Source organism: Anomaloglossus baeobatrachus, chromosome 6, assembly GCF_048569485.1.
Source record: "Anomaloglossus baeobatrachus isolate aAnoBae1 chromosome 6, aAnoBae1.hap1, whole genome shotgun sequence".
In the NCBI taxonomy this organism is placed as follows: Eukaryota; Metazoa; Chordata; class Amphibia; order Anura; family Aromobatidae; genus Anomaloglossus; species Anomaloglossus baeobatrachus.
The window spans coordinates 37,261,742-37,275,850 of record NC_134358.1 but is presented as its reverse complement, the minus strand read 5'-3'; the positions used below and the strand labels follow the sequence as shown (position 1 = coordinate 37,275,850).

At 43.8% G+C, this 14,109-nt stretch overlaps 1 protein-coding gene across 2 annotated transcripts in view; it reads right to left on the bottom strand.

Annotated features, from left to right (window-relative positions):
- Nucleotides 1-14,109, bottom strand: part of ADCY8 (adenylate cyclase 8) — a 430,517-nt gene that overhangs the window by 13,872 nt on the left and 402,536 nt on the right. For both annotated transcript variants that reach the window (XM_075352858.1, XM_075352859.1), the window contains 3 exons: nucleotides 10,476-10,622; nucleotides 6,106-6,198; nucleotides 5,467-5,581 (listed from right to left, as the gene is read on the bottom strand). In XM_075352858.1, the coding sequence (XP_075208973.1) occupies nucleotides 5,467-5,581; nucleotides 6,106-6,198; nucleotides 10,476-10,622 (355 nt within the window). The remainder of the gene's footprint in view (nucleotides 1-5,466; nucleotides 5,582-6,105; nucleotides 6,199-10,475; nucleotides 10,623-14,109) is intronic.

The window sequence follows — 14,109 nt, the reverse complement described above, 5'->3', positions numbered from 1 at the left end:
AGGCAGAACCACGAGCAGTTCTGGGTGTATATTGCTAATCCCTGCCTGATCGTCTCTGTATACACTAGCATAGATAAAGAGATCTTAGAAAAAGTATTTCTAAACATCCTTTATGATATGCTAATGAGGCCAGGGACTAGTCACAAGGGTGTTTTTCCCCCCGACTAGCTTCCCTCCTAGCATGTTAGCACACCCACTGTGGCCCACAGGCGTGTACTAACATGCTATTCACTGCCAATTGCCCAGCGTCATCGGCGGTGTTGCGCATACCTGTGTCCATTGTCACTTTCTCTGAGGTTTTGGCTCAATGCGCATGATCAGAAGTCCCAGCACTTCCGGTCATGTGCACTAAACCTCTCTGAAGCCCGGACACGTACACACGGCTTCATACTGCGTGTGACCGGAAGTGCCGGGTGTTCTGATCATGTGCACTGAGCCTAAACCCGGTGTCAGAGGCGGTGACAATGGACACATATGTGCATCACCGCTAATGACGCTGGGCAATGGGCATCTTAGCACGATCTTGTGGGTGTGCTTACATATTAAGAAGGCGAAATGAGCCCAAAAACTAATACCCTTGGGACTAGTCCCCGTGCTCATTAGCATATCATAAAGAATCTTTACAAATGCTTTTTTCTAAAGATCTGTTTATCTATGCTAGTGTATACAGGGACGGTTAGGCAGGGATTAGCAATATACAACCAGGACTGCTCATGGTTCTCAGTGCATATTGGACCTGACAGGTTCCCTTTAAGGACATAGGTGTGAAACGCGTCAGAGTTTCACATATTGGATTTTAATGGATTTACAATAAACTATGTTTTTAAGAAACGTTAATGAACTCTTTATTGAGAGGAAAATGAACAATACAGCAGCAATAATAATAATAATAATAATAATAATAATAATAATAATAATAATAATTTCTGCCACTATATCCTTGAGTTTTTAATCTATGCAATTCACCGTGCTGTACAAAAAAGTGTTATCTGCTCCTGTAGGTCACTACAATTATGGTAATACCAAATTCATAGAGGTGTTTTTAAGTTTTGTTTCTTTACATTTAAAAATTATAAACAGATATGCATATATTTCTATTTTTTTTATCTATTTTGGAATGTTCCCTTCTTTTTTCATATACAATGGAATCTCGGTTAACGAGTAACCCAATTAGCGAGTATTTCACTTAACGAGCAAAGCTTGCTGTAAATTTGTAACTCGGTTTACGAGCAAGCTTTGCAGTACGAGCAAATACTCACCGCACACACTTCCGGTTCTACTGCGCCCTGACCCGCACTTACAGTCATCTTACATATTATGCTCACCTTACCTTCCATTTCATCGCCGGCCTCCCGGTTCTTTTAGTTCGCCGCTACAGGATGTGTATCGGGTAACCCTCGTGACGAGGGAGGAACTTCCGCTGTCAGCCGCTACTCAAAAGCGGGCTTTACACGCAGCAACATTGCTAACGAGATGTCGTTGGGGTTACAGAATTCGTGACGCACATCCGGCTTTGTTAGCGACATTGTTGCGTGTGACCGTTAACGATCAAAAATACTCATCTTATCATTGATCGTTGTCCAGTCGTTCCTTTCCCGATTATCGTTGCTGTTGCAGGTACGATGTTGTTCGTCTTTCTTGCGGCAGCACACATCGCTATGTGTGACACCGCAGGAACGAGGAACAACATCGTACTTGCGGCCACACGCAATGAGGAAGGAAGGAGGTGGGCGGGATGTTCGTCCCGCTCATCTCCGCCCCTATTGAGCGGCCGCTTAGTGACGCCGCTGTGATGCCGAACGAACCGCCCCATTAGAAAGGAGGCGATGTTGTGCGCCACGGGCAGCGATTTGCCCATGACGCACAACCGACAGGGGTGGGTACGCTCGCTAGCGATATCGCCACCGATATCGATGCGTGTAAAGCCCACTTAAGGCGGCGCGCTGACCAATCAGAGGCAAGCGGCTCCTGCCTTTGATGTCAGCGTGCTGGGAGTGGAAGGTCCGGGATCAGTTGCGATGGTTACCGGATACACATCCTGTACCGGCGAACTACAAGAACCAGCTACAAAGTATTAACTTAAAGGGGATGAATAATATTGCACGCCCCAATTTTCAGTTAATTATTTTTTTATAAAAGTCTAAAATAAGCAACAAATTTCATTCAACTTCACAATTGTGTCCCACTTGTTGTTGATTCTTCACCATAATATTAAAATTGTTATCTTCATGTTTGAAGCCTGAAATGTGGGAAAAGGCTGAAAAATTCAAGGGGGCCGAATACTTTCGCAAAGCATATGTATATAAATTACATATTATATATATATATATATATATATATATATATATATATATATATATATATATATATATATATATATATATATATATATATATGTATGTATATATATATATATATATATACACACACACACACACACACATCTTTTAGGGGGGTCATGATACTCTGATACCCATAACATTTTATATTATATTTTTATATTTTTACATAGACGATATTGTATGAGTTCTATGAGGGCTTGTTTTTTTCAAGCTTTACGTTATTGGTAACACTAGTTTTTGGGTACTGAGCTGTACTTTTTATTGGTAATATTTTGGGATGCACATACAACTTTTTGATCAATTTTTATTTATTTTTTCTATGGAAAAATAAATAAAAACAGCAATTCTGGCATAGTTTATCATATATTTTTTATAGCACTCATTGTGCACAATAAGTAGTAATACAGTTTCATACTACGGGTCGTTATGAAAGAAGCAACACCAAGATACCAAGTATGTGCTATTTTTTGTCTTTTTTTTTATAAATAACCTTTTTTTTTCTTTCAATTATTAGAACTCAGATTTTGTTTTTTCTATATATATAAATTTTTTACACTTAAAAACCTTATTCTTAAGACACTTATTACCCCCTGGAGCCATCTTGAGCAGGAGATCCATTGATACCATTAACATTACACTGTACTACCAATAGAGTGTGGTGCATTATCTAGCCGTTCAATGTTTAACTGACCGGTAGAATTTAGACCCCGCCTTAAGTAAATGAAGGGTATAAAGGCCATTTTTAGGCCTCTTTTTCGCATTGGCACCGCATGATCGTCATGAAGCGACAGCTTTCTTTCAAACTCCTCCCATGCCACTGACATTATTGACTGTGGCATTTGAGCGGTTAAAGTGTTGGGATCAGAGCTAATTCCGGCCTCTGCATCTCACGCACCCCGTACCGTCCTGCTCCACACAGCCCCCACCACAGCCCCATACCGCCGACAGAGCATCTTACCTGCAGCACTGCCCTACCTCACGCAGCCAGTACAGCCCCCACCAAACCCAGGACAGCCCCGTACCGCCGACAGAGCATCTTACCTGCAGCACAGCCCTACCTCACGCAGCCAGCACAGCCCCCACAGCAGGCAGTACAGCCCCGTACCGCCAACAGAGCATCTTGCCTGCAGCACCGCCCTACCTCACGCAGCCAGCACAGCCCCCACAGCAGGCAGTACAGCCCCGTACCGCCGACAGAGCATCTTACCTGCAGCACCGCCCTACCTCACGCAGGCAGCACAGCCCCCACCAAACCCAGGACAGCCCCGTACCGCCGACAGAGCATCTTACCTGCAGCACAGCCCTACCTCACGCAGCCAGCACAGTCCCCACAGCAGGCAGTACAGCCCCGTACCGCCAACAGAGCATCTTACCTGCAGCACCGCCCTACCTCACGCAGCCAGCACAGCCCCCAATGCAGCCAGTACAGCCACATACCGCCGACAGAGCATCTTACCCGCCACACCACCCTACCTCACGCAGCCGCACAGCCCCCACCAAACACAGGACAGCCCCGTACCGCCGACAGAGCATCTTACCTGCAGCACCGCTCTACCTCACGCAGCCAGCACAGCCCCCACAGCAGGCAGTACAGCCCCGTACCGCCGACAGAGAATCTTACCTGCAGCACCGCCCTACCTCATGCAGCAAGCACAGCCCCCACCGCAGCCAGTACAGCCCCGTACCGCCGACAGAGCATCTTACCTGCCGCACCGCCCTACCTCACGCAGCCAGCACAGCCCCCACCGCAGCCAGTACAGCCCCATACCGCCGACAGAGCATGTTACCTGCAGCACCGCCCTACCTCACGCAGCCAGCACAGCCCCCACCGCAGCCAGTACAGCCCCATACCGCCGACAGAGCATCTTACCCGCCGCACTGTCCTACCTCACGCAGCCAGCACAGCCCCCACCGCAGCCAGTACAGCCCCATACCGCCGACAGAGCATCTTACCTGCCGCACTGTCCTACCTCACGCAGCCAGCACAGCCCCCACTGCAACCAGGACAGCCCCGTACCGCCGACAGAGCATCTTACCTGCAGCACCGCTCTACCTCACGCAGCCAGCACAGCCCCCACAGCAGGCAGTACAGCCCCGTACCGCCGACAGAGAATCTTACCTGCAGCACCGCCCTACCTCATGCAGCCAGCACAGCCCCCACCGCAGCCAGTACAGCCCCGTACCGCCGACAGAGCATCTTACCTGCCGCACCGCCCTACCTCATGCAGCCAGCACAGCCCCCACCGCAGCCAGTACAGCCCCGTACCGCCGACAGAGCATCTTACCCGCCGCACTGTCCTACCTCACGCAGCCAGCACAGCCCCCACCGCAGCCAGTACAGCCCCATACCGCCGACAGAGCATCTTACCTGCCGCACTGTCCTACCTCACGCAGCCAGCACAGCCCCCACTGCAACCAGGACAGCCCCGTACCGCCGACAGAGCATCTTACCTGCAGCACCGCTCTACCTCACGCAGCCAGCACAGCCCCCACAGCAGGCAGTACAGCCCCGTACCGCCGACAGAGAATCTTACCTGCAGCACCGCCCTACCTCATGCAGCCAGCACAGCCCCCACCGCAGCCAGTACAGCCCCGTACCGCCGACAGAGCATCTTACCTGCCGCACCGCCCTACCTCACGCAGCCAGCACAGCCCCCACCGCAGCCAGTACAGCCCCGTACCGCCGACAGAGCATCTTACCTGCCGCACGGTCCTACCTCACGCAGCCAGCACAGCCCCCACCGCAACCAGGACAGCCCCGTACCGCCGACAGAGCATCTTACCTGCCGCACCGCCCTACCTCACGCAGCCAGCACAGCCCCCACCGCAACCAGGACAGCCCCGTACCGCCGACAGAGCATCTTACCTGCAGCACCGCCCTACCTCATGCAGCCAGCACAGCCCCACCGCAACCAGAAAGGGGTCTAAAGAAAACCGCCCACTGGACTCATAAGCCTCAATCCAGTAGGTTGGAACATCAATACCTAACAAAGTCTCCGGCAGCTTTTCCTATAAACCTACACATCAATGGGCTCAGCTCCTCCATCTCTACAGCAAACAGGGTGCCATGTTTTACAGGTTCGCCTTAAATTTCATAGATTTTGCTGTCTTACGCCATACTTACCGATACGGAGCTCAAAGTTGTTAAATGAATGTTTGTTAATCTCCTGGATGCTTTCATTCAGTGCGATGGAGAAGTCGGCCACGGCACACAAGTGTCCCCACTTGTCTTCACATTGCTAAATGATACACAAGAAAAACCCATTAGACGCCTTCACAAGACTGGGAATTGTTTGGTTTTGCTGTTATATCATAGATTTTGCTTTTATATTTTTTTTTTTATTTCATAATTTTTCTTTTTTTCTTTTGCATAATTTATTTTTTTAAATTATTAGTTGTACGTGGTGGGTATGGATCACATTAACTTTCGGTAGAATGAGGCTCAAGATGGCAGTTTCTTTTTTTTTTTTTTTCAGCAACAGCGCCACTCTTGTCCATTGTCTGGTATTGCAATTGGCACAAATGTTGGGGATGGCTAAAATTTTACATTAGGAACTAAGCGTTTTTTTGCGTTATTCCTCTCAATGAGTGTAAGATATGGGGCTAAACATGGCCGTGTTGTATATGGCTGGAGGACGAGCCATCAGATTTCACTCTACCCAACAGTTTAACCCTGTATAAGCGCTAACCACCATCAGTGTAAGATATTCGGCTCATGCAGAAGAACCTAAATTTGCAGCATTAGCTTGTATGGTATAACTACCTGTTTCTCCGGAGATAGTCCCGATACGGCCATGTATGTGCTCCCAATAGTTTTGATCTTTTCTATATCCTGGAATCTCTCTTCATCTAATAACTGCAGAAAAATACAATAAAGTATATCAAGTCACAATAGTATCACCATTTTATGTTCAGCTTTATACACAATGAAGGTAGACATCTTCCAAGGTGAACCATCAAAGGGAGTATATGGCAAGTGGTGCCAGGTGGGAGGACCTGTGCAAATATCATATGCACGTAGTATGGGGCTGAAGGGTCTGTGATCTAAGTAGAGTTATGCTTTAAAGAAGTTCCTTCCTTGATCTACTGTTTTAGAGGCCACTTTGTTTATGTCACACGAAGTCATGGCGGCGTTGGACACTGTTCAGATTGCAGATTCTGACACTACACTTGTTGGTTTCTCTGGTGTAGTTGGTTTCCTCTGATCAACACAGGCAGACTTGGGCGATGACCTGCTGTGTGCTGATTCATAGGCAAGGCTAGCAAGAGTTAATCTCTGATGGTCAGCTTGCTCCTTTCATCACATGTTGTGGGGAGGCTATCACATCTGCTCCCCTCCTATTTTGGCTGGTTGAAACCTTCCATCCATGCCGGCTATAGGTTATTCTATGTTGGTCTGTGAGGTTTGCCAGACTTACTGGTGAAAGTTGTGCTCACTGCTTGGTGCGGTTGTGGAGTCTACCCCTGTTGTTTTGTAGCTTCCTTCCTGCTCTTGTTTTTCTTCCTGTATCTCTTATTGTCTTTACCTATGTATGTGTGTGTATGTGTGCGTGTGTATGTGTGTGTGTGTGTGTGTGTATGTGTGTGTGTGTGTGTGTGTGTGTGTGTGTGCTGTGTGACAGAGCTTTGGTTTTCCCTTGTCTGTCTTTATCTGTGGGTTTAATCACACTCCTTTCTTGTAACTCCCTGGAGGGAGGGAGAAGGGAATCAGACCAAGACTGGTCAGGAGCAAGGCCAGGAAGAAGACTCAGGAATCTCCACCATTAGGAGTATCCCTGAAGTTAGGGATAGCATAGGGCCTCTATCTTGAGGGACAGCCTAGGACCCCGGTTCCACGCTATCCCATAGACATAGTGACAGTATATGCCTGTAAAAGCCACAAGTGCTGAGGTCACTGGTGGTTATTCATCAGTAGAAAAGGATCAAAAGAAGAAAGGTGGTGCTGATCAGTTCAATAACTGGGAGGACAGGCACTAAGACAAAGAAAACAAGGGCCTCGAGAAGATGTACAGTAGATCTACGGAATTGTAGTGATGAGCCAAACTCAAAAATGGAATCTGCTGCCTGTCTGCTCCTACGTTAGAGCATCTGAAGGATGGTCTATCAAAGATGATCTTGGGGGCTCTGTGGTATGAGTATTAGATGTACAGACACTTATGCTACACTTCTTGGGAGAACCATTTCCTAAGAATCATGTCTACTAGACATACGCCAAAATTAAAATATGGGGAACGGATAGTTCAATGCCAGTTCCACTACTTCAATTCTATTGCCCTCAAGTCAAGAAGAATGGCTAAACGTGTTCTTAACCATGGCCCTTTTCCATGTCTGACCCCTCCATGCCAATTCAATCCCCCCTATGTTCCTTCGTCCTAAATGCTGGGGCTCCATTTAATAATGGAACATCTTGGCATTATGGACTATAAGCCTGAAAGTGAAACTCTCTAGGAGGTTTTCGTAACCCCAGGGAGGATTGCACATTCATCTTGGAGTACGGGAGGTTTCCCATTTGTCTGAGAGCCTATTGGATGTTCTGGGAGAATTGGTAGGTAGCCTGCAAAGGGGTTAGTCTTTAGTTGGTTGGTACCTCGTTTGATGCCCATTCCTTTCCACAAGTTTGTCCTGGTTCTACTGGAATACATGGCAACTGTATATGTTGAGACTTACGAGCAAAGCTCATTTCTAAAAAAAGTGTTCGGAACTAACTTTTTTCCAGGTTGCACCACTCCATGCTGATTCCATCCCCTATTTTCTTCCCCTCTAAATTCAAGGAGTCCATCCAATTCTGGAGCATCTTGGCACCATGTACTAGAAACCTGAAAGTGTTGCTCCCTGGGAGATTTACACAACACCCAGAAGATTTGTCAACTTTTCAAAAAAATGCGTAACGTCTCTCCTTTTTCCGGGAGCCTACTGAATGTTCGGAAAGAGCAAATGTACTTCATTTGATAGGTATCCAGTATATAACTTTATTTTAAAGCCCCCTTGTCCTAGTTCTACTATATACCGCCAATTTTATATGTTGATAGTAATGGGTAATAGCTTTCCATAAAGATGCCCTTCTTCAGGTCTACGCTTTCATGCCAACTCCACGACCCTTCACACTCAATTATCCTACCCCTGAATACCCTCATTTACACCAGGAGGCCTTCTAAGTGTCAATTATACTAAAATCTGAAAGTGCTGCTCTCTGGGAGGTTTCGGCTACACCGGGGAGATTTGCCAACTCTTTCAGGAATCTCAGACATCTTTTTTTATTTCCGAGAGCCTACTAGATGTTTTCAAAAGATCGAAAATTATTAGTGATGTGCAAATCTGAACTGTTAAGTTTGGCATCCCTACCGAATACTAGGTGTTCGGGCCCTGGACAGTTCAGGTTCGGTCACTCAAATAATAAAAAAAAAAAACAATGCAGAAGCCAAACCCCATATAAGTCTATGGGGACCCGAACATTACCTGTAAAATAAAAAGGTTACAGCAGGAGCAATATACTTACCACACCTAACACACGGCTGAAACTACTGGGTCCACTCTTCAGTAAAGCAGGAGCAATACTCTATACTTACCTAGTCTCCCTGCGCTACTTCCGGATCAGTGCTCATGCATATTTACTGCTTTCTCCAACTACTGGTCAGATTCCAACCAATCACAGGCACTGTTAGAGAGGGTGGGGGCGTGGACTACTGGCAGCCAATCAGAGCCATCGGTGGGCGGGGAAAGCCGTGAATATGTATGAGGACTGATGAGCGGACCCTGTAGTAGCGTTTCATCTGCGCGGGAGGCTCGGTAAGTATATTCTCCTGCTTTAACTCTTGTATTTTACAGGTAATGTTCGGGTCCCCATAGACTTATATGCAGTTTGGCGTCCGGGCAGATGTTTGGGCTCAAGTACGGTCCCGAACCGGACTTTTTATTAAAAGTTTGGTCGGACCCACCGGACCAGAACATCTGCGGGTTCGCTCATCACTAAAAATTCTGCTTCAATGTTATTGGATTTTGGTTGGTGCACAGTATTTTCTTGGGATGCCCAACCCTGTCTATAGGTTTGGGCAAAAAGTGTGGGATTGAGGGAATAATGTCCAGGTGTACAGTCCATCAAAGCGAGTTGTGCCCCCTTCAGTAGTGACAGGTTTTGCACTAGTCCAGCCTTCTATGGACAGATTTCCTGGCCTTACTAGAGACCCTTCAAATCTACTGCATCAATTGTGTGAAATAAAACAGCACTATCCCTTTAATGCAGTTCAATGTTCTGAATTTCAATGACCTGATTTTTGGGAATGCGAGCGGCTCTGGTGCGCTGTTTATGCACCCATATGCCAATCTCAGGGCATGTTGTTTTCTATTTGGAACAAATTAAGATGCATAATATTTAGCGAGAAATAAAAATCTTTTTATTTTTTCTGAAGTTTCAATCACAGCCACTTGCATTTCTCCTCCAGATACTGAGACGTCCATCTGCTGCACTTCTGAAAATCAGGCGGGTAAGGTCACCCGAATATGGTACAGATAACACCAAAATCTTACTAAATACATCAACACATGTCACATAAAAACACAACTCATCCTCTGCTTCATGTCTCAAAACACTGAACACGGGCACATGATTAACACCGTATAATAAGTGACCCTAATCTTGTACATAGGGGCAGTATTATAGTAGTTATATTCTTGTACATACGGGGCAGTATTATAGTAGTTATATTCTTATATACAGTGTGTCAACCCATATCCTGTCCACCGCCATTAACTTGAGAACGGCGGCAGCTATAGGCATAGAAGTGGTGTCTAGGTATAGTAAAGTATCCATGCGCTACGCAATGAAACCATTAATATGCAATATGTCGATTCGTATTGAATTGATGATGCCGTACAATTTTTTTTTCTTTATCTCGTTCCGTTTTTGAGATAAAAATGCTAACTCTGTTGTTTTCCACCAGGTGGCGCTATAGGTGGTTTCATTGAGTAGTGAATGAATACTTTACTATACCTAGACGCTACTTCTATGCCTATAGCTGCCGCCGTTCTCAAGTTAATGGCGGTGGACAGGATATGGGTGGACACACTGTATAGAGGCAGTATTACAGTAGTTATAGTCTATGAAGCAGGAACAGCAAATATAAGAATGTTATTTACCTCATCAAAGTCAGCGATTATCTCATTCAGGAGGCGCAGACACTCTACACCCTGGTTATTCATTTCCGTTTGTGAATAAAAATCAGCAAATCCAGGGATAGAAGCAAACATGACTCCCACAGCATCATATGACTGAGAATACAGCTCCTAAAATAAAAGAAGGAAAGAAACGGAGAGGTCACTCCACTGTTAGAAAAATATTACTTTGCACAATAGATTAATTTGACTTTATGACCTTTTAAGGACCAGTGTGTGGTGCGTTCTTTAATAATGTAAGTTCAGAATTAAAAGGAGTCTCAACTTCTTTCAGGAGTACAACAGAGTTATCATAATATCCCTGTATTCTCTAATGATAAAAAGATGACTCTGCTCATTCTGTCACAGTCCACACAGCAAAGGTGATAAGTGAGATACAGAAGACAAGACATGCCTGTTGTGACTACTTTAGTGCCAAGTGTCCAGAATTCACTGAGATAACTGAAAGTTCAGACACAGACTCCACAAAATTCAGGCATGTTTTGGTTCAAAGAGGTTCATTAAATTCCACCCTAAAGTGGACATTTTTATCCAGTTATGGCCATTCCTAGATAGTCCTGAAACAGTCATATTTTTATGAATGGAGAAAGTTATATAAATTATTACAGTCTCAAGGAAGTGAAGAAATTTAGCCTCTAAATGGCTAGCCAGTGGCATAAAGAGCCTTATCACTTTGCATAGTATTATGTATTATCTAGGCTTTCAGGAGTAAAATAAAGTTATCATAATATCCTCCATTCTCTAATGATAACAAGATGACTCTGCTCATTCTATCTCAGTCTATACAGCAAAGGTGACAAGTGAGATACAGAAGACAAGAAATGCCTGTAGTGACTACTCTAGAGTCAATAGACCAGAATTTGCTGGGATTGTCTCATAAAGGTCAGATGTCTCATAAAGGTCAGGTGGCTCAGTGGTTAGCACTGCAGTCTTGCAGCACTGGAGTCCTGGGTTCAAATCCTACCAAGGACATTATTTGCAAGGAGATTGTATGTTCTCCCCGTGTTTGCGTGGGTTTCCTCCGGGTACTCCAGTTTCCTCCCACACTCCAAAGACATACAGATAGGGACTCTAGATTGTGAGCCCCAATAGGGACAGTATTGCCAATGTATGTAAAGCGCTGCGGAATTAATAGCGCTATATAAATGAATAAAAATATTATTATTATTAATGATAAAGATGAATGATAAATGATTACTAATGATAAAAAGATGACTCTGCTCATTCTATCACAGTCTATGCAGCAAAGGTAACAAGTGAGATCCAATGGACAAGAAATGTGTGTTGTGACTACTCTGGTGCCAAGTGTCCAGAATTCACTGGAATTGTATCGAAAGTTCAGACACAGACTCAACCAAATTCAGACATGTTTTGCTTCAAAAGGGTTCATTAAATTAAATCCTAAATTGGTCATTTTTTATCAATTTTAGCCATTCCTAGATACTCCTGAAAGATTCATAGATTATTACAATCTCAAGAAAGTTAAGACATTTTATCTAGGCTTTCAGGAGTACAATAGAGTTATCATCATATCCTCCATTCTCTAAAGATAAAAAGATGACTCTGCTCATTCTGTTCCAGCCTATACAGCAAAGGTGACAAGTGAGATACAGAAGACAAGTAATGCCTGTTGTGACTACTCAAGTGTCAAGTGTCCAAAATTTGCTGGGATTATCTCAAAAAAGTTCAGAGATAGACACAACGAAATTCAGGCATGTTTTTGTTCAAAAGACTTCATTAAATTCCACCCTCAAGTGGGCATTTTTTCCAGTTTTGGCCATTCCCCAATACTCTTGAAATAGTCCTGTTTTTCTGTTTTTACCAACATAGAATGTTGTCATAGATTATTACAGTATCAAGAAGTGAAGGAATTTGGCCTCTAAATGACTAGTCAGCTGCATAAAGAACCTTATCGTTGGGTATAATACTAGTATCCTGTGAAAGGTGATCAGTGAGATACAGAAGACAAGAAATGCCTGTAGTGACAGCTCTATAGTCAATTGTCCAGAATTTGTTGTGGTTGTCTCAAAAAGTTGAGAAACCGACTCAACAAAATTCAGGCATATTTAATGATAAAAAGACAAATGATAAATGATAATTAATGATAAAAAAGATGACTCTGCTCATTCTGTCACAGTCTATACAGCAAAGGTGACAAGTGAGATACAGAAGACAAGAAATGCCTGTTGTGACTACTCTAGTGTCCAGTGTCCATAATTTCCTGGGAATGTCTCAAAAAAGTTCAGACATAGACTGAACAAAATTCTGGCATGTTTTGGTTCAAAAGGGTTCACTAAATTCCTCCCTCAAATGGACATTTTTAGCCAGTTTTGGCCATCCCTAAATACTTCTAAAATAGTTATATTTTTACCAATGGAGAACTATTCATAGATTATTACAATCTCAAGGAAGTTAAGATATTTTATCTAGGCCTTCAGGAGTACAATGGGGTTATCATCATATCCTCCATTCTCTAATGATGAAAAAGAAATCTCTGCTCTTTCTGTCACAGTCTATACAGCAAAGGTGACAAATGAGATACAGAAGACAAGAAATGCCTGTTGTGACTACTCTTGTGCCAAGTGTCCAGAATTCACTGGGATTGTCTCGAAAGTTCAGTGATAGACTCAACAAACCTCAGGCATGTTTTAGTTCAAAAGGTTCATTAAATTCCACACAAAAGTGGGCATTTTTATCCGGTTTTGGCCATTTCTAGACACTTCTGAAACAGTCCTACTTTTACCAATGGAAGACGATTCATAGATTATTACAATCTCAAGGAAGTTAAAACATTTTATGTAGGCTTTCAGGAGTACAATAAAGTTATCATCATATCTTCCATTCTCTAATGATAAAAAAATGACTGCTCATTCTGTCACAGTCTATACAGCAAAGGTGACAGGTGCTGGGATTGTCTCAAAAAGTTCAGAGACAGACTCAACAAAATTCAGGCATGTTTAATGACAAAAATATTAATGAAAATTAATGATAAAAAGATGACTTTGCTCATTCTGTCACAGTCTATACAGCAAAGGTGACAAATGAGATACAGAAGACAAGAAATGCCTGTTGTGACTACTCTTGTGCCAAGTGTCCAGAATTCACTGGGATTGTCTCGAAAGTTCAGTGATAGACTCAACAAAACTCAGGCATGTTTAATGATAAAAAATATTAATGAAAATTAATGATAAAAAGATGACTCTGCTCATTCTGTCACAGTCTATACAGCAAAGGGGATAAGTGAGATACAGAAGACAAGAAATGCCTGTTGTGACTACTCTAGTGCCAACTGTCCAGAATTCACTGGGATTGTCTTGAAAGTTCAGTGATAGATTCAACAAAACTCAGGCATGTTTTGGTTCAAAAGGGTTCATTAAATTTCATCCTAAATTGGGCATTTTTATCAGTTTTGGCCATTTCTAAATACTTCTGAAACAGTCCTATTCTTACCAATGGAGAACGATTCATAGATTATTACAATCTCAAGGTAGTTAAGACATTTTATCTAGGCTTTCAGGAGTACAATAGAGTTATCATCATTCTCTAATGATAAAAATATGACTCTGCTTATTCTGTCACAGTCTATACAGAAAAAGTA